This window comes from Arachis stenosperma, chromosome 6 (assembly GCF_014773155.1).
Source record: "Arachis stenosperma cultivar V10309 chromosome 6, arast.V10309.gnm1.PFL2, whole genome shotgun sequence".
Taxonomy (NCBI): Eukaryota; Viridiplantae; Streptophyta; class Magnoliopsida; order Fabales; family Fabaceae; genus Arachis; species Arachis stenosperma.
The window spans coordinates 3,851,903-3,879,176 of NC_080382.1; the positions used below are offsets into that span (position 1 = coordinate 3,851,903).

Consider the following 27,274-nt stretch of genomic DNA (forward strand, 5'->3'; position numbering starts at 1 on the left):
TGTCTGTCATCAAGAATTTGAATCTTCTTTTGAAAAGGAAACATCATAAACCGGAAATAGTAAAGAACTTTAATCTTATTTCCACGAACTATTTTTGACACATACTACAAAGAATCCATGTCATATCACCAAAAATAAAAGACTTAATAACTATATATTAATTTACAAGAGGTAGAATTATTCTACCAAAATCTGTCTTTGTTAACGCTCAAATAGCCAGCCATTACCTTCCCCCCAGTATTTCTCATACCATCTATGAGGAAGCACCATGAAGAACCCAATGCTCCAATGAAGAAATCAGAGTCAGCAGCCATGAGGAAATTAACCAGTGGGTAATTGGTGCTGGTCTCCCTCCCAAGGCTGGCTTCATACTCAGCCATTGACACATTCATCCTGTCTTGGCGTCTTACCTTTGTATAGTGAAAGTTCCAATGAGAATATTCTTTGGTTTTGTCAATGACTTCCTGAATCAAGTTAGGTTCTTAGTAATGTCAGACACTTTTAACAAGAACAACAATTGAAAAATTAAGTACACGTGTAGTAGTAGTAGTAGTACTAGTACCTGCATCTCAGTGGAGAGCCAAATGTTGTTGAGGTTTGGGAAGTGCCTCCTAATCCTATCAGCAAGATGCATGTATTCTTCAAATTCAACCACTTTCATTTCACATGCTTTGTCTCCCATCCTTACATGCATGCTTAGAAGAGGCCTAGGAACCCATGGCTTGTGATTGGACCACACATATTCATCAATTTCAGATCTTGGCTTATTATTACTTCCCTAAAATACCACCAGAAGCAAAATTATAACAAAATCAAAAGCAATTTTCATGGTCATCTATATTCTTCTCTAAGTCAGTCTTTTATGTCCCAAAAAGTATTTTAGTAAGTTAACCTTTGTCCAGTCTCCAGCAAGACCTTCATGCACCATTTTCGCAGCTAATTTTCCGAATGCAGCATGTCGAGCTTCATTCAATAGGCTGCATGTGTACTCAGTTGGGAACCTCATTAAGTAACGCACAGCCTGGAAACAATATTTGTGGCATCAACATGACTTCATGAAGCAGTCACACAAAATAAGAGGGAAACTGATCACTGAAGAAAATTGGGAAAATGTGGACATAACTCTTTTATGCATTTCTTATGAGTACCCTACCTGTGCCCTCCACCACCGCATATCCATCTTTCTATGTGAAGTAATCAAGCTGCCATTTATATCAGTTGTTGGTTGCAGATACTTCCACGGTTCACCCCATATTCTGCACCATAAAAACTAAAATTCTTTAAGTAATCATTAATGTATAACTGCAGTTGTAGTTGGAACTTACCTAGGAGTTGGCCCTGCCCATATATGCTTTGATGTGTAATTTTCTTTTGCAGTCAAAATTCCTTTACTCCAAGCATCTTCGCTTTTCATTAGTTCTAATGCTCGTTGACGACACTCTAGGGAGGCTTCTGGAAAGAAGTAACAACTCCAACTAGACCGGGAAGACCCTGCATACACATTTTATGTTCACAATGATTGTATGCAAAAGTTGTTAAAACTGAATTGAACCTAATATCAGAAGAGATGAAGCAAGCAACTGTATTGGTCTTTTTAATTATACCTTTGCAGCCACCATGGTCAGCTCTATTGTAATATTTAGTTACAAGAACTCTGCCTTCATTGATTGCAATAGCAAGGAGTCCACTCATTCCAGCAAACTGAGCACCAATGCCGAATCCTGGTAATTTTTCCCAGTCAGCTACAAGGAACTTGACATCCGGATTGCTGCAGTTTAAGGGATGCTGATGGATCCATATGTCACGTTGCACTTTCCTAGTCAATGGGTAATTTTCTTCATCAGATCCTGCAATCTGCCAAAAGCTTATAATAAGAAAATGGTTTAGATTTGAAGTTTGAACTGGCAAGTAGTTGACATTATAATTGGTGAGTCTAGCTTACGCGATTCGACCTTATCCCGAAGAAATCTAACCATATGGCACAAATACTAAAAAGACATACCCAAGGTGGATAAGCACCCTTAGTTACAGCTTGATGCCTGAAATTTTGAGTCTGGTCACTGGTTGTAGCAACATGGTGCATGTCCAAAAATCCTTTCCAACTTGTCCATTGAGGGAAGTTCTCATTTCCTGTTCGCTTATCGAGACGTTCGAATAGCTGTGTCCTGGCTTTGCAGTCTTCCAAATGTGGGGCATAAGGCAAAATGGACCTACTGATTCCAAGTTTGTGCAAGCACTCATTTGCCTCACTTTCAGATTTAGTTAACACACAACTCCACCCTGAATAAAGCATAGAGACACTATCCTCATTTTCTTTATCTTTTCTGCTCTGGAAATCTGTTAGCCTCTGTGTTCCCTTAGCATTAACATTGCAGTCTGTTCTTGTCACCATAAGAGAAAAAATAAATTATGACATTTGACATTAATATAATCTAATACCCCTATAAAATTGATCATATCCAAATTGATAACTGCAAGAATGTCCCAAGAAAATTTAATATTGATTGATTATGCAATGCAAAATAATGTGCCATATTCGGATAGAGTAGCCTAAAGAAAGTGTTGGTATGATTTCAAGTTGCTTCAGGTACAAGCCTTAGAATTTATTCATTCATTCATCTAATCATCAATTGAAGAATCCAGTATTCTTTGCTTTAAATTTAGCCAATAATTGTTGTTCCTTTTTCAACAAGATTAACAAAGTGTACTGAATTTGTCATGTTCCACTTCAATTAAGAACCATCATCAAATGGTAGAAACAGAAACAGAAACATAGAAATAAAGATAATCAAAAGTAGAAGAAGATTGACTTACTTATGGTATTATTAGAGTGAGAAAGAGAGTCAGAATGGAATGTTAAATTAAGCATTGAGAATGAGAAGCGACCAATGCCAAGCTGAAAGGTTCCAGTGGAAGTAAGAGCAGCCAAGATGAAAGAGGCAAGGCACACTCCAAAGAGGAATCCAACAACACAAACCATACATGGAAATGAGTTTCCCATTTGCAAGGCTCTCATTGAAACCGCTCTCTCAAGAGATTTCTGATTCACTGCCTCCATGGTTTTCTGGCAATTAGGCTCCTTCAAGAAGCTTCAAAGGCAGAAAAAAAGTCTATGAAGAGAGGGAAAGACTAAAGAGGTCAATGATGTTGATGGAGCAAGAAAAGCATCCCCGCTATTTTTGGATGGAGCTAGGAATAAGGAAATAGAATTCACATGCATAGTTTTCTTCTTTAAGTGTAAAGATTAAAGAACAATGTCTAATAATCACTAAATAATTAATCACCCAAGAAGAGGAGAATATTTTTATAATACGGCATAAGCAAGCAAAGTTTTGAGGGGAAGAAGAGGAAGAAGGTGACGTACCATGAAAAAAACAAAAACACAATCCGTGAAACAAGATAAGAATGTGAGTGGCAACAACTTTTTAGAGAAACAGTGTCTGTGGAGCCTGATTTTTACCTGCACACCCTTTCTTTCTTGTGCTTTTAATATTATTATTAATAGTAAGAGTTAGTAACACCAATCTCCAATGGAAATAAAGAAATAAAGAAAGAAAGAAGGTTAGATTTGGTGGCAGCTGGTGAAGTTGCCACTTGGTTTATATATTCTGATTATTATCACTCACTCAATCTATGGCTCTATGCTTTGTTGCTATGTATGGCTGGTCCCCTCTCACATTTCTAGATGAACCTCCCTCAGCTCAACCAAAAGCTAAGCCTCCAATTAATTAATCCTTTTTTTTCTTTAATCTTATTATTAATTACAACAGTCATTCATCTAATTGTTATGGTGGTTTTTGGATATGGACAGAAGGAATGGAACCACACACAAACTTTCCATGCATGCTATGTTGACTTTCTCTTTTTGAAGATTATGTGAGCTCTAATTGTGATTAGTTAAAACAAAACGAATATAGAGTTGTTCTCTTTTTGGAGAGCCTCTTGGCTGTGATACACTTTTCCTTTCTTCTTTTTGCTTTTCAATTATGGTTATTTATTCTCTTTCTAATTAAATATTTTTATTCTGACTTATAATAAAATTCATTTAAAAGGGGGTTGGATACTTGGATGCTGGCTTTGGATGTTGAACTGAAAATTATCAATTATAGTACTCCTAGTCCTTACTACTCCAAACACTATATTAATTAGGGGTATTCGCGGTGTGGTTTGGTTCTGTTTTAAGAAAAAAAGTCATTCAATCCGAACGTTTAATTTATGTGAGGTGCGGTTTGAATTGGATGAATTTTTTTGGAAATACGATCCGATCCGATCCGATTACAAGCGGTTTGGATTTGCGATTTTTTAAATAAAAAAATTAAATACATATAACAAGTCTCAACATCAAATTTTAAATAACCAACAAAAGCCAACGATAACATAACAATAAAAATAAAATTATAGGTTAGTTAAAATAAATAAATAAATAACATTTTGAACATAAAATATTTATTAAATAATAATAATACATGAATAATAGAAAAATGTATAACAAATTGAACATGTTATAAGTATAATTATAAATATAATAATAAAATAATAATATTATAGTACATTGTGCGATTTGGATTAGATTGGATTGGTTATAAAAAATAGATCCAAAATCCGATCTAATCCAACAGTTTGTAAAAAATAGAATCCAATCAAATCCGAATTAGTGTGGTTTTAATCAGTTTTTGATTTGGATTGAATTGGATGAGCGGTTTAATTTGAATCGATTTAGATTTAAACACCCCTAATATTAATGTATAATATAATAGTATTTCTTTTGCTTCAAAATAATATTGAAAATTTTGGGGTTAAATTAATTTTGTATTTTTTTTACTTCAAATTAAATGTTTATTTTACGTAATAAGCATACCATAGTTACACAAAATATCAGGTGTGATATAATTATTAATAAATGAGGAGCAGAATATAATATTAATTGAGTTGATTAAAGTAGTTCAAATAACATGATGGGTGATTTTGTTTTCGTCATTTTTCATTGGGAAATGAGATGGGAATGGACGTATGAGAGAAAAGCGAGAGAATCTGCATGGATTTGGAGTCCCAAAAATTGTCATCTAAAATTCCTCTTACTTTGGCTTTTGCAGGATAGTGCGCAATAGGGCCCTTGGTAAATCTTGTACATTTAACTTGTGAATATAACTGTGTCACTGAAATATATAACTTGTCACTCATTATTATTATTCAATTTAATGAAAGAAGATGAAAGCATACTTGAAAATCGTATTAATTAGCAAAGTTGCACCAACCGAAAAAGTAGTCCAAAAAAAAAAAAAAAAAAAGACTCCGGTGCTAGATAATTCTTTTTTGACTTATAAAGAATTAGTTTTATATCAGCTATTTTTTATTACAATTTTTAAATTTTTTTAAAAAAATTAAAATTTATTTACTAAAAAAATTTCCATTCTCTAATTAACTTCATATAAAAATTGTCAATAACATTATTAAATAGTGTTAAATATCAGTTGTCCATCTTGAAATAAGTCATTGAGAAACATTTCTTCCCTTAACAAAATTCAGAGCTACTAAATTATTCCCTTTTGGCCTTGATGAAAAATGAGTTATTAATACCTACTATTTGTGTCAAAAACAGATGTATGATTATGAATAAATAATTGAAGTGGAGTGAGTGGTCAAAGTCAAACCTGTTCAAGTAGTAGAGTCCACATAAATGGGTGGGCCCAGAGATAGACGAGAATCTCAACGGTCAAATTTCAAAAGCTCCCTACCTTCGTCCCTCTTTTCTTCCATTTCAGTTCCTCAATCCTCTCTCCGCTTTTTTCTTTCTCTTTAGAAAGTGACCTTTTTCTCAACTATATCCATTCATGATGAGGTGCTTTCTACCTACTTGTTTTGGTTCTTGCAAACGCTCTAAACGCTCCAATCCAACTGCTACACAGTCCCTTCATTCCAAGTAAGCTTGCTAGCTTTCCATGCTTTTTGTTTATTTTGTTTTATTCCTTTAATTTATTTTGAACTTTCATTATCCGTCATTTTCATATCAGAATCGAATTGCAATATGAATTATTGAATCCAAGTGCTGAAGCAGCTCATGCGTCAACACCTACCAAGGATGAAGAAGAGAGACTTGGAAGAAGAGGTGAGAAGAAAGATGAACGCCAAGGAGAAGGAGAAGGAGAACAAGAGTTTTCGGAGTCGTTGTTTTCTCTCTCCATTGGCTCCGCTAAACAGATTTCTGCTGCTCAAAATGCTGACACTACTGAAGTTAACAGTCCAATGCAGCAGCAACAACTTCTTCTTGGAGTTAGAGACGAGGATTCTGAAGCATTAGGATCAAGCACACCAACTGTTCGGGAAAAGGTTCAAGGGAACTCGTCCAAGCCGGCTGGATTCTTTTCATCCGACAAGGAAGCAGACATAGAAAAACCTGCTGAGCAACAAAATTGCATTGCCAGAGAAGAAGGTGGTGATGTCAATGGAATTCAAGAAGAGTCTTCAGAGTCGTTGTTTTCGCTGTCGACTGATTATAGGAAACCAATTTCATCGGCTGAAATAGCGGAGACCGAAGTTAATAGCCTGAGGCAGGACAAGAAAGAAGAAACTCAAGAAAGGGTTCATGATGTTTCCTCTGTGTTGAATCCAATTGAGAATGTTGATACACAAGGGAGGGTGGCCAAATCCACATTGCTTAAGTCACTGAAGAACAATGATAAAGAAAACATCAACAATTCAGCAGTGGAGGACATAGCAATATCCCTCAGTCCAGAGCCAAATATGAAGCTCTCAAAACGCAAGGCAAGGCAGAAGGCGAATGATAACAAGCTAGAGATTGGCGTTGACACCAGCCTATCCAGCTGGTTGGTTGAACCCGAAGGCACGCCTGTTTCGGTGAACAACAGTTCAGTGGGAGAACAGACACCAAAGGGAGGTAGAGGATCCTCATGGAGTAATGAGGATAGACCAATTCTAGGAGCATTGACAATTGAAGAGATCAGGATGCATTCCCTATCAAGATCTTCAAGAAGGACTAGAAGCAAGAGCCCCGACGAGACCCCCATCATAGGTACTGTCGGCAGCTACTGGACTCATACTGGTCAGGACATGGAGTCAAGCTTGAACAACAGTGGAAGAAAGGTACTACATTTAGTGTTATAAGTTGATAATTAGGTTAGGTAGTTGATATATCAATAGTGCATAATAAACCTGTACATTAGTTGAATTGAAGTTTTATTAAACTTCACCAGAGAGTTGTGGTGTTGCAGGATGCAAAACTGAAATCAAGTTCTTCAACATGTAAGACAAGACTAGAAAGAGCGTTCGAAGAAAGTGTTTGTGAAGTTTGAGCTCGCGTCCCATGGTTCTTGCGTTCTTTCGTTGTGCATGAAGCGTGGTTAGCCCTAGAATAGTATGGTTCATTTTTCTTAATAATAAAAAAAGGGATCTTAATGAGTATATTGTTTAGTTCTCTTGGAGCATTTGATGCGTACATAGTTTCAAGATTATTACTTCCGCAGTTTGGCTGCTGTTAATGATATATTATAAGCGCAACTATAATTAAGGACAAGCAAATCTTGCCTTTGCTTTTTTGCAGTAACTATTGTTTATTGCTTTATAAGTAACATACATACATACATTCATGCTCGTTATAGCTGGAACTTTATGCGGATGAATACGAGGAAAATAACAAAAATCATTCCTCTTCTGCATCGTGTACCTACCATACTAAAGGTGAAACCCCCCATCCCTACATAGAAGAGACTAAGAGAGATGTACATATAACTAAAACCACAATTGAGAATCTTGTAGCCACGTGAGACCTAGACATCATGAAATAGTCTCCTTATCTGCTCAACTGTTGCAGGCATCAGCGTAACTGGGCAACGCTTATACTGTAATGAGGAACCACAATAAACAAAACAAATTAGGGAATAGAAGTGATACATGTTGAATTTAACACTTGACATCACAAACGTTAGGTCCTGACAACTCTTACAAGATTGAATTCTCACCTGTGTAATATACTTAAATATGCAAGCATAGCAAAAGACAAAGCCCGAAATTGTAACTACAGATGGATTTGCACGCTTCTGTGAGCACAAGGGGCAAATTGTTCTGTCAGATGGCAGCGGGATTCCCTCTTTCGCTACCTGGTTGTATGAATATATATTAGCCAATGGCCCAACACAATTTTTTGAACGGTTCATAGAGAGGATGCAAGTAGACCTATTCAATCAGTATGATTCAAACACCAATTTTACATGTATAGAAGTACACTGACGAAGAAAGAAGATGAAAAACAAAACGTTTTACCTTTGGAGGAGGAGGAGGAGGGGGTGGAGGATATACTGTCGGGGCTGACATTCGCTCCTCGGCTGACTGATACCACCATTCCATCATCTATATGTTCCACATAAATTACGTGTTAATGATTGTGCTCTGTCTCAACTAGTATGTTCCTCAAACTAACATATTTAACCACACATCACTGGTAGATTACTTAAGTACCACTTGACAGAAGAAGTTGAACACAGACCACTCAAAAAGATTTCTGAACCACCCAGGCAATAGTACCAACCAAAACTCTGTTGGCTATACCATAGTGGGTGTTGTTAATTTTGTTGACTTGAAGAAAACTAAGCCAACAAACAATATATAAAACAAGCTACAACACACACCAAAGTTTAAGAAGATTGAGTATTATTTTTGGCTTACTGTTTTACTATATTAAGTAAGAAAACTTATCAAGAGGGAAAAAGACATCTCACTTTAAAGAAGAACACAGCTGCAATCAAACCAGTTTGCGCATAATCCAGTACAGTGTACATACAGCTGAGCAGTGCTCCTTGCAAGGTCTGCATTGTGACATATATCACATAATCATATAAGGTGATTCATGTGGACAAAAAGCATAACATTTATTCAAAGTCAAGATTGCAAATGTTAAAATGAATCTTGACTTTGGATAGGCAGAACAATATGAATAAAATAACAAAAAAGAAAAAAGCTTTTGATGTTTTAAATACGAAATAAACTGCTCTAAATTAGCATTTAATTGATAAATACCTTCAACCATTGAGGACCACGAAGTCTCTCACGTTCTCGGCTACGTATCTTTGAAATTCTTGAAGAGGTATCCATCTATAATCCCATGAAAGGAACAAAACCAAATTCAGTGAAACAAGAAATGAAAAAAATGCAAACAACATGTCTATTCTCATTCACCCACCACAAAACAGCACTCAAGTACACGAGTAACAATGTTTGCTAATATACGGCAAGCTTGGAAACAATTGATCGAAACAAGAAAGTAGAAATAACAGATAACCAGATTACATAAAAGTAATGTAGTGTGACAGATTTTATAATATCCTAAATATGTACCATCTCTTGCCCTGTAGCTCGGCACACTTGTATCCCAAGTGCATGCAACGCAAATGAGTAGTATCCAGTGGCATCCAAAAGGTATAATAGCTGGTAAGCAAATTGCAAACCTGCAGTGACATTGTTAAGATATTAAGAATCAGTGAATCCGAAGTCTCAGTAAGATAACAAACAGCAGAACACACACACCCTCTGTAGTAGCATGTAGCCAAGGGTAGCAAAACCCCACAATCTTTTGAACTCTCTTCCTGACGCGCTCCCTAATAGATGCATTGGCATCAGAATCCAATGTTCTCCTCGACTCTTCGAAGCCGAGGGTGGCATCAAAGCCTTCATTTTGATCATCACCCCAGAGGGTAGCCTGCAGCCTAGCTTCCCTTTCTTTGTTGTAGATTGAATGCAACTTAGACTTCAAATAGGGCAACACAACCTAGAAACACACGCAGATTCAGCTAGCTACCACTATGTATAGTACAGCAATGTTCTCCAATTGAAGCAAATTAGGAAGAAAGAGAGAACTAGGGTTACCAGAAAAACAACAGAGAGAACTTTCTGGCGCCTTTGTAAACCTGAATTGGGAGCAGCGTCATCGGAATTGGGGGAAACGGTGGAAGCATCAATCTTGAGGGCAACATTGACGGGTCTTCTTCGGAGACCGTAGAGAGATTCAGCAAAGGAAGCATCTGTGGTTCGCAAGCTGTGAGTTTCGAGGATGAGCATGAGGAGGGCGAAGGATTCATGTTCGTAGTCGAGGAGGCGGTGGAGGAAGGGGCGGCGGAGGGCGAAGACTCCCAAAGAGTAAGTGAGGGCGGCGCGTAGGCTGGCGGGGAGCTGCTGGGCCGCCGCCATCTCGAAGAACGTGGGGCGGCTGCCTTGGCCCCCCACCTGAAACAGCATATCTTCTTATCCTTTCTTTCCTACTCTCGCACCGCCTTGCGTCTTCGTTCATATATGTTTGAGCTTACAGCTTTTACTCAAAATTCATTCGTGATTACTGACTCTATGCTCGAAGATTGTTTGTTGGTAGGGATGGAAGGATCCTCCCTCCTTTGCGTTTGCGCAAAAGCGATTCTGCTACCGAATCAAATTGAGTAAATAGTTAAAATGGTTCTAAAAGATCACGCGATCTCTATTTTAATCCCTGCAAAAAAAAAAAAAAAATTAATGAAATTCATCTTTACAAGATTTTAAGTTAATGGCGTTAGTTCTTTGTCATTTTTCTCATTAACACTGTTGATGGAAGCTGACTGGCACGTTAGAAATACACGTAACCAATTTAAACGACGCCGTTTAGATTGTTTGAGAGGCTGACATCAACACAGTATCGTTTAGAGTAGAAAGGAAGACAAAACACTAATCCCTCACTCTTCAAACACACTTCTCTTCACTCTTAGTCAAAGAAACTCAGCAGTATATTCGATTGTCCCAAAATATTTAGACTATTAAATTAAAGGAAAAAGCTCTGCATACAAGCTATTAGGGCTTGTATGCTTTACAAGTTCATTAAACAATAAAATCAAATTACGCGCTGCTCCACGTACGACGCGCTACATCCTTTCTTCTTCTCCTTCTTTTTCGATCGTTCTTTTTTCCTCCTTTTTCACTGGTTTGTTCTTCGTTGTTGACGTTAGTTCCTCCACATACTGTTACAGCACGTTTTCATTGCACCTTCTTCTTCTTCTTGCTGCACGTTCTTCTTCCTCTTCCTCTTCTTCTTCTTCTTTTCTTTTGTTTCTTGCCTTCTCTTTCTCCTTCTTCATTTACGTGCTTTTCTCTCTGTTTCTTTCTTCGTTATTCTCGATTTCTATTGTTTTTTGACATCAAGCTCTGAAATCATTTTTGAAGAAGAAGAAGTAGCAGAAGATGAGGAGGAGAAAGAGAAAGAGTTTTGAATTATGCATGATTTTGGGTGTATTTCTTTAAATCCTTTGGGTATATTTTCTGTAATCTTTTGGGTGTATTTCTATAATCGTTTGGGTGAATTCCTGTAACCGTTTGGGTGTATTTCTGTAATCTTTTGGGTGTATTTTATGTAATCGTTTGGGTGTATTTCTGTAATCTCTTGGGTGTATTTTATGTAATCGGTTGGGTGTATTTCTGTAATGCTTGCCATTTTTTCTGAAATGAAAAATACACCCATAGATATCAGTAAGATACACTCATAGATATGAACCAGATACACCCATAGATATCAGTCAGATATCACTCAAATACACCCAAAGGGTTACAGAAAATACACCCAAAAGATTTAAGAAAATACACCCAAAATTCGTTGAAGTACATCTTATGCATAATTCAGAATTCTTTCTCTTTCTCCTCCTCATCTTCTGCTGCTTATTCTTCTTCAAAGACGATTTTACCATGAAAAATCGAAAAAAAAACGAGAAAACAGAGAGAAAAGACGTAAATGAAGAAGAAGAGGAGGAAAACGAGGAAGAAGAATGTGCAGAAACAAAAGAAAAGGAGAAGAAGAAGAGGAAGAGGAAGAAGAACGTGCAGCAAGAAGAATAAGAAGAATTTCAGAAACCATGAAAATCGAAAAAAAACGAAGAAGAAGAAAAAGAAGAAGAAGAGGAAGAGGAAGAGGAAGAGAAAGAAGAAGAAGAAGATGAAGATGAAGAAGAAGAGAAGAAGAAGAAGAAGACGAAGAGGAACCGTTTGAGTGGGGCGCGTGTAGTTACGCTCCATTCAAAATGAATTAATGCCCGTGTTAATAAAGTTTGGGCTGATAACTTGTAAAACTTGTACGGCCTTTTTACTTGTATGTGTAGCAGGCTCCTAAATTAAATGGTCTCGTAACAAAACATGTTTTTTAAGTTCTTTTAATAATTGTTAAATATTTTTTTTTAATTTTAATTATAAATTAATTCTATATATTTTATTTAATTATAAAAATTATTTTTTTTTATTTTATAAATTATTATTTTATCATTTATCTATTATGTTTATTAACAATCAAAATAAAAAATAACTTTTTGGCCATTCCAATTAATTAAAAGTTTATATTTGATTCGTAACATTCCTAATTGTGTTTATTTGAAAATCAATTGATTGGATTATCAAAATAATAGATTGAATTTCAGGTTCCCATAACTCAATCGATTGGACTACAAGTTATCACAAAACAATCGATTGAAAATGGTAAGGCAGCATGGTTTTCGCAAAAATCAATCGATTGGTTATATTACTCAATTGATTGAACGATGACTAAAATGTTGGTTTTTTAAAATTCAATCGATTTCTTATACTACCCAATCGATTGAATGCTCCAAAGCAACTTGAGGTCTCACACTTCAATCGATTGATTGTGTTACCCAATCGATTGAAGTCATCAAAATAATATGGATTTGCCAATTCAATCGATTGGTTGTGTTACCCAATCAATTGAATTGTGTACTACGCCATTTTCAATTTTCTTATTGTTTTTATAAATTATTATCTTATTATTCATTTATCTCAACTTTAAAATTTTATCTTCAATTTTTAAGACTTTATTTTGATTTAAATACTCTAATCTTATCTTTTCTTTAATATTAACATTATAAATTGGTGAATAATCTATCATCAATTATTCAATTCCACCATTAGAATCGTGTATCAATCTCTTTATGTATCATGAGAGAGTGGTGCAGGTTTATGACTTAATGCTTGGGTAGTTATAATGTCTCTTGCCGTTTTTTGAAATCATGTTGACTGGTAATGAATGTTCTTATTTTTGACAGGGAATTCGTTGCTTGAAATGTTCCTTTTTTTGAGAAATTCATATCAAATACTCCCAATTGGAAATACCGGTGGTATAGGGAATATCGACGGTGCAGGAGATATTCAATATTCTCCTGTTTTAACTGCTTTTTATGTCTGCTCAAATATTTTGTATTGAAATCTAATTATCTTTTTGTGCTCTTCATCGTGCAGAATGGCGAATTGTCGAGTGATGCTGGTGTCATCTCCGAAGCTGTGAAACATATGTTCGATATATTGGAGGCTCAGAATGCAGAGCACAATATGAAAGTAACGTTATTAGAACTTTACAATGAGGAAATAACGGATCGTGTGGCTCCCGAGGAAACTGTAAAATCTGAAGATGATAAGTCTAAAAGTCCTATCTCTAACGGAGGATTGAAAAGGGGCTTCCATTGTTAATCTAGGAAGAATTGATTAAAAATTTGTAATATATATACTTTATATATGTCTTAGCAATATGCCAATATATGAACAGATTATTAAAATGCATTGATATATATTGCATGGTGTTTTTTTCTGGTCAAGATTCAATAGAGAGGTCAAATCTTGAACAAATGAAAAGAACAAAATAGAATGCAAACAAATAAAAAATATGAAATTTTTTATATAAATTAATTATATAAAATAAAATATAATTCACAAGACGTAAAATTTGTATGACATTGTTGTTGAAATAATAAATGAAAATGACATTACTTCATCATAAAAATATGAGTTTTTTAAACTAAAATATCTTTATAGTGCATAGAAATAGAGAAAAATTATAAAAACTTTCAATCGATTAGATAACACAACCAATCGATTGAATTGGGCAAATCCATATTGCTTTGAAGCTTTGAGACCTCAGGTTGTTTTGAAACATTCAATCGATTGGGTAGTATAAGTAATCGATTGAATTTTAAAAAACTCACATCTTAATCATCGTTCAATCGATTGGGTAATATGACCAATCGATTGATTTTTGTGGAAACCATGATGCCTTACAATTTTCAATGGATTGTTTTGTAATAACCTGTAATCCAATCGATTGAGTTATGAAAAACCTGAAATTCAATGGATTGTTTTGAATATTGATTTTTAAAAAAACACGATTTCACAGCCCTGGACGAACGTTACGGATTAAATATAAACTTTTAATCGATTAGAATAGCCAAAAAATTTATTACGATTAATAGAAGATCTAATTCGTTATTGTTTTTTATTTTGATTATTAATAAATATAATAGATGAATGATAAAATAATAATTTATAAAATAAAAAATAATTTTTATAATCAAATAAAATATATGAAGTTAATTTATAATTAAAATTAGAAAAGAACTATTTAACAGTTATTAAAAAAACTTAAAAAACATGTTTTGCTATAGAATCATTTAATAGTTCAAACGTTTTGGAACCATCAAATCCTTATCCAAAAAACCCCTTGATCTTTGTTCCTCCCTAAACCCATAGACAAAGCTCCGTGGAAGACGACTGAAGCTGGATTTTGACATGCGATTATACAGCGAGTGTAGGTTCTTATTTCGCAAACCAAATTCAAAGGAAGGCAGCATTTTCGGCGCTACTGCAAAGTATAAAAAACTTTTTTCTTTCTCACCTATATGCTATCTTTGATTGCAAAAGAGAGGATGAGATTCTGCTTGTTTTTTGTTTGAATGAAACGTTGTTCGATTTTGTCCTAGTGTTATTTGTGCCCTAGTGATTTGGTTTGCAAAAGGGCAGATAACTCTTTTTTGTTTTTTGATAGTAATGTGTTTGTTGTGGTGAATAGACTCTTTTGAATGGGTTAAGGTTTGATTTTGTAGGTGGTATACGGTTTAGGGTTGTTGTTTTTAGAATTTGGTTAGGGTTTACGTATTATGATCCACAAAGTTAAGCATGTGTTAGGCTAAATTTTTGAAAACAGAGCTAATGGAATGTATTGTTTCTAATTACGTATAGAATATAAATGCTAATTTTTCTCGATTTGAAATCATATTTACAAAGGCCCCAATTTGTTTCTAATTACCTGTTTTGCTCTTCTAAGAATAAGATCATGGTCGTTAGATTAAAAATGGAGATAAAAAATTCTTCATGTTTTAAGTAATATGAAACCAATTCTTGGCACAACCACCTATTTTCCAAGATTTGTTCAGAACTATGTGAAACAACAATGTATAATATCTCTGTCAAGTAAGTTCCATCCATAAAATTTTTGTCAGAATAAAGTAGATTAAATTAATTTCTTCTGAAATAAGTTTTCTGGTAGATATTATTGTTATTATTATAAAATAGATTACATCATTGTTTAGCATTGATTGGTAAATAGAATAAAATAAACGAGTAGCTGCAGACAAAAACACAAAATAGATAAGTTTCCTTGTATGCTATTACTAATGTACAGTATAGAGTTAATGCTCGTGTAATAAGTTAATGTACAGTATAGAGTTGTTTATGATTTTGAGTTTATTTTAAGTTTTATCTTTATTCATCTGTAGATGGAAGAATCTCTAATGACATTTGTGTTTCACTACGATAAAAAATTTAGCTAGACAGATGCCTACCCATTAACATAATACACACAAAACTCAGAACAAGTTGCATTTGTAACTGGAAAAAAAATTAAATGTTGTTGTTTATATTTGTAACTGAAATCATTTTTCAATGTTGGATGAAATTGTTGCTGAAATTATGTAGGAAAGTGTTACAAGGTCCGTAAAACTGAAAGTTGTCAAAGGGAAGCGCCAGAAGAAATGCCTCCCCCAAGTTGTTGCAACATCAACAACTCCTCTTTCTGCTGAAACCATTAGGGAAACTAGTTCTACCACTATCAAGAGACTTGCTGATTATATGACTTTTGTTCCTACTTCAGGATTCAACCCTCCTAAGAAGAAGTATAAACTTATTTGATGCTGATTTCTGATCCTTATGTAATTAGGGCTAATGCCATATATTTTTGTATAGGACTCTCTTATTGCCATTAAAAACATTGTGGTTGGTTTCATTGTTAAGTCCCTCTTTTTGCTTTTAATGGTAGTAATATAGGCTATTATGGTTAGATTTTTGGATATCAATCAGACAATTATGATCAAACAATGTTGTTGTTTTAGTTTCAATATATGAAAATATTTAGTTTATCGATATCTCATTGTAATCTTGTACAATTAGGTATAATTGTGTAACGTGTTGACGGATGAAATCCAGTGTTAACTTGAATCCCTAGTTCTAAGTTTAGTTAACCAGGTTACAATTTAAAGAATAATCTTGTCAAGAGTAAATTTAGTAAAACAGGTTGCTCAGTTCATTGTTAAATTCAATAGAATAGGACATATCAATTTGTTCTTTTCATAATACATTATGTACCTGAATAAAGTTAAAATCTTTATAGCACTATTAATTGAAAATACAAAATATACAAATTAATCCCACAACTAAAATTACAATTATCAATCTAATGAACATAAACTCATTAGCATTTTTGTCAATCTGACTTCTGCTTCCAAACTCTTCACTCTCCATGCATTGTTTACTTTCCACTCATCATGATTACTCTCAATTTCTGCATCAGTTTCTACATTTCCATTTCTTCTATCATATTCATCTTCATCAACTCACTTGAAAGAAGTTGCAATGGCTGCCCTTACGCAGAAAGTTAAAGAAAAGAATATTATAATTGAAAACCCCACAACTAATAAGATTACCGAAGATAAAGGGATTCACGAGAACAAATCATCTGGTATCTTGGACATATATAGAATAATCTATCCGAGTTTTCTGAAGTTTTAGATTTCTTAATCAATGTCTTCAGCCTACAATAACATATTATGTCTTCATTCTTCCTCTTTCTAATTCACATAAACGAATTAGACCCATAGCTACCAAGTGAGTAAGAAGACACCCTACCATGACGACCTCCATTTCCACCACCCATTATGCCGGCGACCTCCAATATTGTTCTCTAACCTCTGCAACTTAACTCCATTGTAAAGGACTAAGGGGATATATATGCATTATGATAGGATTAGGGTTTATTAGTTAGGGATTAATTTGACAAAATTTCGTAAAGTTGTCGTGCTGAGAGACAACTGGGATGAACGAGGGTGTGCTGACATGAATCCTAACGTGCCAGCTCAGCTTCTGTCAACCGCGTTAGTGAGGAAAGTGACGGAAGAACTAAGTGATTAACTTGAAATTTTTTAGAGATGAATTTGATTAAAAAAATCTTTTGGAGACCAAAATGAAAATTGTGTGATCTTTTACGGACCATTTTGACTATTTACTCAAATCAAATTAGTTGAATTCAATTTAATATGCATTTAAATAAATTTAAATTAAACTAATTCAATTTACTAAAAGAAGAGAGACATTAAAATACATATTATAATTTTATCAATTTAATTCGATTTATTTATGCAATAATAAATCTAATTCGCTTAGTTCAATTTACTACTATACATGTTACAAAATATGTATAAAAAATCAATATTTTATAATGCAATAAATTAAATTAGACTGATTCGATTTACCAAAGAATTTAACCCAAATCCAAAAATGATGCAACACCTCTCCTGCTCTAGTACCAATTCGATTTACTTGATGCATATTAAATCGAATTGGACTAATTGGATTTATATAAATATGTTTAGGATATTTGTGTAAAATTAATCTCCAATCAATTTATTGATGTAAATCACCCTATTATTTACAAGCCTTATTCTCAAAATAAAAACTAAAAAGATTCAACTTAAGGGCGACTTATATTGGTATATCCAAATAATGAAATTTGTACAAATAACTTGTAGAGTGATGTAGCAAAGAATCTGAAGAGTGAACTTTGTTCTGCACTATGATTTATGGCTGTTGCATTAACCTTAATCCTGGAAAAGCCCCTCTCTGTCTGAATCTGCACCAAAATGACCTTCATGTCCTCAATTCACAAGGAAAATAAATCAGTAAGCAGCTAAGAAAGAAGTCAATTATGAACCATAAAACAAATGCTATTTAGATTAAATGATTCAACAGGTTCAAGAATATACAACAATTTCCAAATGCAAATTTTATCTCCCAAACAATGAAGCCACAATCATAGCCATGCATAGCATTAGCTGCTGTTCATTCATTCATTCATTTCATCTCAGGAAGGAAAGAACACTTCTGCTTTTGTCAATCCTTTTTAAGTCTTGACCCGTTTTGTGGGTGGTGGGACACTAATTTGAGCTTCATCTGCCATTTCCTGCTTCGTGCTTTCGTCCCGAGAGCTTTCTCCTGGCCCGGCTTTCGTTATGCAACTTTCACTTCCTAATTTCTCATTTTCCTCTTTTGGAGCTTCTGAATTGGAAGGCTCGTCCAAGGAGGAAGAGGAGGAGTCCTTAAACTTGCTATCTCCCATCTCTCTCTGCTGCTCGAACATCATCTGGAGGCGCTTCCCTTGGTTTTCTATTTGAATCTGCAACTTCCTTTGGATCTATATACATTACAGCTACAATATCATAATATGCCAAAACTTGCAGTAAAGAAAGCAACAAGACTTGAGGTGCAAGAAACACAGTCTCGAGTACAAACGAATTACCTCGAGTTGCTCGTGAAGCCGCTTCTGGAGTTCCATTTGCAAGCGCAATGCCTCGGTAATCCCCTTACTCCTGCAACCAAAATCCCATGCCTTGTTTGTGAGAATTGTTGTTAATTTCAATGGCAATAAATCACACAAAATAATTGTTTTGAGAGAACAAGAACTCACGTTTTCAAGTCTAGAGATTTCATTTCTTCAATTGAACTTAGCTTTTTCTCAGAAGTTCCTGCAGATATAGATGATGAGACTCTCACCCAAACTACTGGATTGGCTATTTAGAAGTTTCTATTTACTCTTCAACCAGATAATAGCAAAATTTACCTCCAGTTTTTTAAAATTTCTTTGCAACTGTAATGAAGATCAAAGCAAAAAAAGGATGCATTTCATATTGCAAACAAAACATCTCTCCTTTGTGTTTTTTTGGGTAAGCTTTCACATATGAACGATAGAACTGATAAGTAAACTTTCACATACCTTCTGGGGTCTCAGGTTTGTACCTGGCTGTTCTATACTTCTGTAATCACAAATAATGTATGAAAGGTGTTAGATTAAATAAATGGGTCATTCTAGTAAGACTATGTTATAGTGACTACCTGGTATTTTAAAAAGTATTGCTAAAATTAAAGTAACGCTTTTTTTTATCATTAAACAATGCTTTCTAAAAAGTGTTATAAAATATAAAAAAAATGTGACTTTAATTTTAACAATACTTACATAGTCACCATAGTCACTATAGCATAGTCATACTAGAATTCACCTAAAGAAATTTACTCGCATGCTATTTAAGTGGAAGGAAAATGGAATGTACCTGTAGGTGGCTTTTGACATGGTAGATCGTAAGGCCCTTAACTTTCATGAGGTTCAAGACCCCCTTGGGAGTAGCCTCTGCATGTTGATTAACAATTTAACATCATGAGATGAACAAGAAAATTCAACTGAAAAGGTCCATCATTGTGAGACTATGGAGAAGTAGATATACTCTCGCTGCCACCAAGCTGATTCACCGCTTCCACAAAGGCCTCGTGAAGTTCCGGTGTCCAACGCATTCGAGGCTTCGTTTGTGATGCAGTTGATGGAGAACTAGGAAGACCTTTAACTTCTTTAGATGGTACATTCTGCTGCTGGATGGGCTGCATCAAAAGGGTAGGACTAGGATAAGTTTTTGGAACACATACAATAAACATAAACAAAATAAAATAAGGAGAAACAAACCAACTTCACGTGAAGTTGACTAAATGATTTGAATGATTTGACTAAATAATTGTCAACTTTACGTGAAGTTGACTGCACCTGAGTTTCCACCTGCAAAAAACAGTTAGAGAAACAAACCAACCTTTGGTTTTGGTTCTGATTCATTATCATCACCAAGGAGCTGACTCCAATTTGGGTCATAAGAATCATCAATTGACATTAACTTATCAACCCACTCCCCAAAATCAGATTGTTTGACATTGTCATCGTTTGTATAACAAGCACCATTTTCCACCTGATCATGCTGGACAGAAACATTTTCAGGGAAACCAAGCATATCCTGGAACGGATCCGGTCCCCAGGAAATCTCGTCGCTTTCTTGAGGCTGCGAAATGAATGTTGCTGAATGTAGCTCAGAAGACACACTGTCTTCACCTAATGTCTGTGAAACAAAGGAAGAAGGTTGATGCTGCCTTTCATGCTGCGAAGCTGAAGAAAAAGAGACAACATCAGGGGACGAAAATGTGTGTCCGGTACTTCTGGTGTTGGAATTCGACGATGTAGATTGTAAGGGGGATGGATTCACAGTCATTTCTCTTATAGGCGAAAGCTGAAACGAATCTGGGGGTTTCATGTACTTGTTATCCAGTGGTGTTGGAAGAACAGGAGAAGATGAAGACATAGAACTCAAAGCTTCCTTTGAAGTGAAACTAGCTTTGTACCTTTGTCAATAACAACCAATGACAATTATCATTACTACCAACATATTTGGACAAAATATACAGCAGGTTCCTTGTTAATCCTCTAAGAACCTAAGTTGAAATGATAAATCACACAATAACAGATAGAAGTAATGCAACATGGTTATCCAATAATAGACCAATATTTAGGCTAAATTAGGCATAATAAATTAAGATGGGATGAGAAATACAACATTCGGCAAAATCAATCTTATAACTTCAAAAAAAAAAGAAAAAATCAGATTTATTATTAAAAATATATCCAACTCCTAAAAGAACTCCACATAAAGGAAAATAAAGCAGTGGCCTAAAAAGTTTTCATCAGTAGCCGCCGGCAAAACTAATGAACACAAACATACACATACGTGGCAATTATGTGAACCCATTGAACATTAAGCTATTTCAGCGGTGCCATCAAATCTGAATTCGCCGTTAAAAACATTGGCAAGTGTCACAAAAAAAAAAATCAGAATTTCACCCACACCCACACCCCAACACACACACACACATCTCTGACCAGAACAGATCAAAACACACTTCCAGATTTGAACAAAGAAATTTGCCAAATTAATAGATATGAGCTCAAAATAATTTACCTTATCCAAAAATAAATCCAACCCAAAAACAATAAGCAAGTGACACCTAATCCCAATAATAAAAAATCAACACTTTTTGAAATTTACAAAAGTGGGTGTATGGATTATGCACTTACCTATAAAATTGATTTTGTGGGAACTAAAGAGAACCTGAAAAGCTTGGAATCCAAGGTTAGATTTTTGAGGTTCGGCTATGGTTGTTTGTGGTTATGGTATGCTATAACAGAAGACAAGGTTGAGAGGAACACAGAGTTGTATTGCTGTTGCACACGTATTTTGGGTTTGTCGTGTTTCACTTAAACAAACAATCTCGGAACCCAAACTCGGTCCTTTTTGGTGTTTTTGATTCTCATAATATCATATTATCATTCTCTCTCTCTCTCATAAAAAATGATTACCACACCCTCCATTTCTCTCTCTTGTCATTGGCCAACTGAAACAAGTTTGCCATCCTCTGCGCCACTCACACGTGTGTCTCTTCTCTTGTTCATTCTCCACCGTCCGATTCGGATTCATGCACAAGCTTTTGTTTTGTGTGTCACACTCTAATCCTTTTCCTCCCTGCTATTTGCACTTTGCAACTTGTTGACTTTAACAAATGTAAAGCAAATAATGACATGGAAAAAAATTATGTATATTATATAGTATTTTTTATAATTTTAGTTTTGATAATGTAATAATATAAAATATTTTATATAATTATTTAATTATATTAATTTTTCAAATGATTATTTATACAATTAATATAAAAGATAATTAATATAATTAGATATAAATATAAAATTATTTGATATTAATAGTATATTAAAATTAAAATTTTTTAATTGTGTATTTTTTTTTCTATTTAATTAAATGGGTAAAGTGTGTGTGGATTTATTGGCTGCTGATGGAAGCGAAAGGCTGCTAATGAAAGGTGTTGAGTGAAGAGTGAAGAGTGTGGCATGGGTCCAAAAATGGTCCATCAAGGTCATTGGTCATTGTCTAATTTCTTTTTGAATGGTGGCGATTCCTACCTTATTACTTGCTACTCTATGTCAAATTTGTCGAAAATGAAAGAAAGCTATGCCCTGTGTGCTGGATTATTTTATTTTTCCAGGGTATCTATCATTGAGAGAGAGACTCACTTCTTAGTTTTACTTTACTTTTATTAGAGGTGCTTGTTTTTAATTTAAAAGCATAATGCTAACTATAAATTTAAACATTAATTCAAACTCTTGACCCTTATAAAAAAGAATTGTTGTTATGTGCTAAGTGCTACATAATCACTGGGTAAAATGTTTTGTGGCTAGTATTCCAGACTAATAACAGATCTAATTGCTTGATTCGTAACTTTATAGCGTGACCTGTAATTAATTAAGTAGGCTCAATATCATATCATAGTCCATTTTGTTTATAAAACATAAAAAAATCATTCACTATATTTATACATATTATTTTATATATTTTTATTATATATTTTAATATGTATTTTATATGAATAGTTAGTTGGATAATGTTGATATTTTCATTTTTTTTTTCCCACGGTATTTTTCAACTCGGCAGGTCAAGGACTAATCTCTCGCGGTACTGAGCTCTATTTAAGAGTTTATCACTGGTTAATGAATTATTGCATGCACAATGCGAGATTCAAACCCCAATATTTTCATTTTATTGATGGGATCTATGTATACAAATGGCCTTTTTGCCAGTTCCTTCTAGTTTTGTTATATCAAACACCTACTTATAAAAAGAATAAAAAAACGAAACACTTAATATTTGATTTAGCAAGGATGAAGATACCCAATCACCATATAGAGGGCTTCAAGACCACAGATTACCTTTTTCTACCGTTTTTTTATTTAAAAAAAATGTTATTGTATTATAATCTTCGTACTGATTGTAATGTAATTTTTTAGTTTTAGGATAGGTAGTCTTTTAATTTCTAAAATTTAGAGTCGAAACTAAAATTGTTTATAACATATTTTCGTTTAAAATTATCATTAATATTAAAATTATTTTTTTATCAATAAAGCGATAAATTTATCTTTAATAATTAAAAAATATAAACCCTATCTTCCTCTTTGTTATTAATAATATGTTTAGCAAGTTTTGATGTTGATAATAGTGGCAAAATAGGACAATAACGGTAAATGTTGGAGCAACGATGGCAGCGATCTTTTTTTTTTTATCTTGCTCATCTCTCTCCTCTTTTCTCTCCCTCTCTCTCTTCGAACTCTCTTCAAGCGACGGTAGCATCACGTGATGGATCTAGATCTTCGGAGAGAAGCTCGACTTGGTAGATGAAGTTATCAAGTCCAGAAATAAATATGCAGAGCTTGAGGTAATCATAGATGAAGGTATGGATGAGATGGTGCAGAACCTGAAGGCTCAATTTTGGGTTATTGCTCTCGAGGCGGACCTCTCCCTTATTAGCCCCGACAACATTGTGGTTGATAGGAAGATTGTTCCTGCATCTAAAGACGATGATGACACTCTCATACCCAACCCGAAGACCTTAGAAGTCCGAGTTAAAGGAGCTTCTCAAAGCTTTCCAACCCAGATGAAAGATGAGCCCATCATACCTCCTCCTAAGAAACTCCCTACTCCTTCTGAAGCTATTCTGACCTCCTCTACTTAGCCTGAAGATGCTACTAATGGAGAATAGCTCATTCCTTTGTATTTCGTTGCTTTGAATGGCCCGGCTTGTGGGTCTTTATGAACAATTTTTTGTTTTGTAATAGTCGTAGTTGGAATAATTTATTTTTCCTTACTTAAAGACATTTTTCCACTACTCGTATATGTGGTGGTTCTTTTGCATGAATGAGTATTTCTTTTTCATCCACTGCTTAGTTTATTTTTTCTTTTTACGACTTAGTTGTAAATCATTTTGGTAGCTTTAGATGTTGCCTTAAAAATCTTGGGTTTTTATTAAGTGGAAAAAGACGTCGGTAAAGTAAGTCGGCCATTCCTTAGACGTTTCTCGTGTAAATTTAACTTTCCCTTAATTGTTTGCATTCTGACTTTAAGTAGTCAAGTTTATCAAGTTATTCTTGAATTTCGTTTTTAGGCCCGACTCTTTTAAGGTTGGACCACGAAGCTTACATAACTTCTTACATTAATTTGTACCTCGTCGCTTCATCTTACCAACCATTTAGGTTGGGCAATGATTTTCGCAGTTTTTCGAGTTTAAATTAATGTGTTTGAATGAGAAAATTAATAGAAAATGAGTTATCATTAATCAGAGAAAAATATTTACATACCTTTTTTTTGCTATTAAGGATTTATTTTATCCTTAGCCCTTGCTGTGGTGCCTCATTAAAACCCCCTCTAGGAAAATTCTTTTTAGAAAAAAATCATGAAGTCAGAAAAAAGAGTACACCAGAGAGTAAGGTGCACTTTCTGACGGTGGATTTGACGGAGGGGTAACTAGAGGTCGTGATGAGGTCAGCAACATACCATAGACGTACAACGGTGGTGTGGCATACTGCGCACCAGGATGAACCCCGCCGCGTATGACGATCCAGATGCAGGAGATATCTGTGGCATCCACACCGAAGTATACGCAGGAACAGATAGATGCTGGTACTGTCTGACACCCTATTCTCTCCCAGTCCGGAATGACTCTGCTAGGTGCTGCATCGATGCCGGATTAGCGGTGTGAAGCTAGAAGGCGTTGTCGAAGAATATCTCGTTCACCATCTGCTTGACCTGATGGCTACATGATAGTCTTGGATCATGCCAGCCAAGTGGTGATGTGTCCCAGATGGCCTGATGCTGCGGTCCTCCTGAACCAGATGGAAGATGCGGTGCGTGGGCTGGTGGAGGTGGAGGAGGTGGAGGTGCAGGTGCATCCTCCCTGTCTGACAGGAGGTCTCCATGATCCTCCTGTCGATCGTATTCTGCCTCCTCGTCAGACTCTACATCCAGCCGCACCCGACGAGGCCTGACCCTCTCCCTCCTAACCCCCTGCCCGGTATTCGATCTCTAGCACCCCTATCCCTCCGAGCAGGTCGCCAGGTATCGTCCTAACCTCATTCGCCCGCCTACGTTGATCTGGCACTCCCCACAAAAGGTGAAGATCGTCCCTCGGCTGGCTGGCAGTGGACTATACATTAGTGGGTAACTCGATGAGCCTAGGATCCTCCAACACCTCTTTGTCTGACAAGTACCTAACATGGCAAGCCCCATGCTACCAATCGTAATACTCCTGCGTCGGCCTGGTGTCGAACGTTTTCATAATTCAGATCCTATGACGTGGACGGAAACTGGTACGCCATCCCTCGCACCAATCGTGATGTCTGTCAGACCACCACACATCCTCATCCCGGCTAGTGGAGGTCAGAAACATGTCGGAACAAACACAGACAAGTAACTAGTCTGACGGGGTTGTCTGGGACACATATGTATATTGTAATAATTTAACTCTAAAACCAGTAAAGCAAAGATAAATAAGATTTCAGCGACACCTGTCATGGTTCACTGGAGTGCCAGGCACCTACTGCTCTCCATTGAACTGCCGTTTCATCCAGTCAACCTAGTGAAACTGCACAACATTAAAGCAGACAAGAGGAACGACTGACATTCATGTCCCCCACTCCTCCTCCTCGACGAACTAAGGAGGGCATAGAGCCTGCAGAGCAAGGTCATCATACGCCCTCCATACAAACTGAAAGAACCGTGACATAACAAATAATTAGTACTTATAAACGAATGCAACATAAAGGACTAAAATGAAATTGTGGTTAAGTCAAGCATGGTACTAACCTCATCGAATCGTAACCTGTCGATCGATACTCTCCAATGCAGGACCATGGCCTCATGCTGATCTTTGCTCTGCTGCTGCAGTCCAACCAACCTAACACCAATCAAAACAATAAAAACAGTTTATTATGCAGAAGGTCGTAAGAAATTGCAAACTCATAACTAAATAAAGACATAAACAGTTGTTACCTCGCAGTCATAGGATACATGTAGATCGCTCAATCCGGTGGACACCACTGAAAAAATCTCTGGTATATCCCATCAATAGCAGAGTGCAGTCATCAATGTCCGTGACGCTCAATGTGACGCCAAGCATAGTAACTGGTACATCCAGGCCAGCACGGCCAAGCCCTAAGACAACGCCTAGCACTGCCCAAAGTCCTGAAGAAGTGGGAGCCATCGCAGGTGGACCAAGTTGTTCGACTTATCCGTCATCAGATATCCTCTGATCAGTAATATGATGTAGCATCTAGCGTACTGTCGAAGGGTCTTTGGGTTGTCCATAGCGGACATCTGGCGAACACGATCTCGCAGCCATACGAGCTTCAGGTGAACGACTCCTTCCTTTGCGCTACCTGCTGTGGAGCCACCGGAGGCCTGGCACCCAGGAGCCACTCCCCCAACTGCCACGTCTTTGTCTCGTACTACCTACCAAAGTCACGGAAGCACCCTCCAACAGGGTCCTCGTGGGGGCATAGCCCTAGGTGGTACGCAACATCCTGCAGGGTGATAGTAACCTCACCCCACGGGACATAAAACGTGTCGGTCTCCGGACGCTATCGCTCAATGAATCCCGAAATCAGGACATTATCGAATGTGAAGTCCCTGAAAGGCACCGGGTCACCAAATCCAGCCTCCCTCAGATACAGGACGATGGCGCCCAGTGGAGGAAGGATATGACTCACTCGTCGGGACAGTAGAAGGCGAGGCCTCTGAAGAAAAAATATATGTTCACAATTATCAATAAGTAATTTTAAATCTTTTATTGATTTTTTTAAGTTTAACGGTCCTTATAATGTCACTAATTTTTTAAATAGGTGCCTATATTTTTTTTTTAATTTTTAGACTATTTTTAATTTTGTAATTAAATTTTTTTAGTATAAAAAATATTAAACTTAAATAGATACTTTTTATAAATTATAAATTTTATAATTAAGAACGTAATTACATATTTAGTTGCATATTTTTGAGAAAAATCTTGTTCTGTTAGTTTTAATATATTTGATATAAAAATTCTAATTATAAAATTTAAAGGGGTAAAAAAACAAAATTAGATAGAATTCCAAATTAATAATTATGTAATAACAATTTAAGACAAGTGAAATAAAAAAGGTTCTAAATTAGTAAATTTAGTGACTTATTCCATA

The 27,274-nt window shown here is 35.6% G+C and overlaps 4 protein-coding genes across 6 annotated transcripts; 1 reads left to right on the forward strand and 3 right to left on the reverse strand.

The window, feature by feature from the left end:
• Positions 1-57: 57 nt before the first annotated feature.
• Positions 58-3,568, reverse strand: LOC130933060 (uncharacterized). Of its 2 annotated transcripts, XM_057862561.1 has the most exons (9): positions 3,365-3,568; positions 2,815-3,089; positions 2,003-2,376; positions 1,605-1,854; positions 1,326-1,491; positions 1,154-1,256; positions 893-1,021; positions 563-778; positions 58-464 (listed from the first exon to the last, which is right to left on the reverse strand). In XM_057862561.1, the coding sequence occupies exons 2-9, from the start codon at positions 3,056-3,058 to the stop codon at positions 183-185; spliced, it is 1,764 nt and encodes a 587-aa protein (XP_057718544.1). In that variant the 5' UTR covers positions 3,059-3,089; positions 3,365-3,568; the 3' UTR covers positions 58-182. The 2 variants fall into 2 exon arrangements, with proteins under 2 accessions (XP_057718544.1, XP_057718543.1); XM_057862560.1 differs by lacking the exon at positions 3,365-3,568 and having other exon boundaries at positions 2,815-3,340.
• A 2,144-nt stretch (positions 3,569-5,712) lies between these two features.
• LOC130935652 (uncharacterized) lies at positions 5,713-7,456 on the forward strand. Of its 2 annotated transcripts, none has more exons than XM_057865499.1 (3): positions 5,713-5,920; positions 6,012-7,101; positions 7,230-7,456. In XM_057865499.1, exons 1-3 carry the CDS (start codon positions 5,832-5,834, stop codon positions 7,308-7,310), a joined length of 1,260 nt encoding a protein of 419 aa, XP_057721482.1. In that variant the 5' UTR covers positions 5,713-5,831; the 3' UTR covers positions 7,311-7,456. The 2 variants fall into 2 exon arrangements, with proteins under 2 accessions (XP_057721482.1, XP_057721481.1); XM_057865498.1 differs by having other exon boundaries at positions 7,212-7,414.
• A 165-nt stretch (positions 7,457-7,621) lies between these two features.
• Positions 7,622-10,519, reverse strand: LOC130935653 (peroxisome biogenesis protein 12). The gene is made up of 8 exons (XM_057865500.1): positions 9,877-10,519; positions 9,538-9,778; positions 9,349-9,458; positions 9,031-9,105; positions 8,733-8,819; positions 8,278-8,364; positions 7,977-8,114; positions 7,622-7,856 (listed from the first exon to the last, which is right to left on the reverse strand). The coding sequence occupies exons 1-8, from the start codon at positions 10,243-10,245 to the stop codon at positions 7,785-7,787; spliced, it is 1,179 nt and encodes a 392-aa protein (XP_057721483.1). The 5' UTR covers positions 10,246-10,519; the 3' UTR covers positions 7,622-7,784.
• A 7,132-nt stretch (positions 10,520-17,651) lies between these two features.
• On the reverse strand, positions 17,652-21,514 carry LOC130936268 (protein PHR1-LIKE 1-like). The gene is made up of 8 exons (XM_057866316.1): positions 21,284-21,514; positions 19,974-20,553; positions 19,620-19,770; positions 19,449-19,525; positions 19,115-19,154; positions 18,809-18,866; positions 18,641-18,710; positions 17,652-18,535 (listed from the first exon to the last, which is right to left on the reverse strand). The coding sequence occupies exons 2-8, from the start codon at positions 20,511-20,513 to the stop codon at positions 18,245-18,247; spliced, it is 1,227 nt and encodes a 408-aa protein (XP_057722299.1). The 5' UTR covers positions 20,514-20,553; positions 21,284-21,514; the 3' UTR covers positions 17,652-18,244.
• Positions 21,515-27,274: the final 5,760 nt, after the last annotated feature.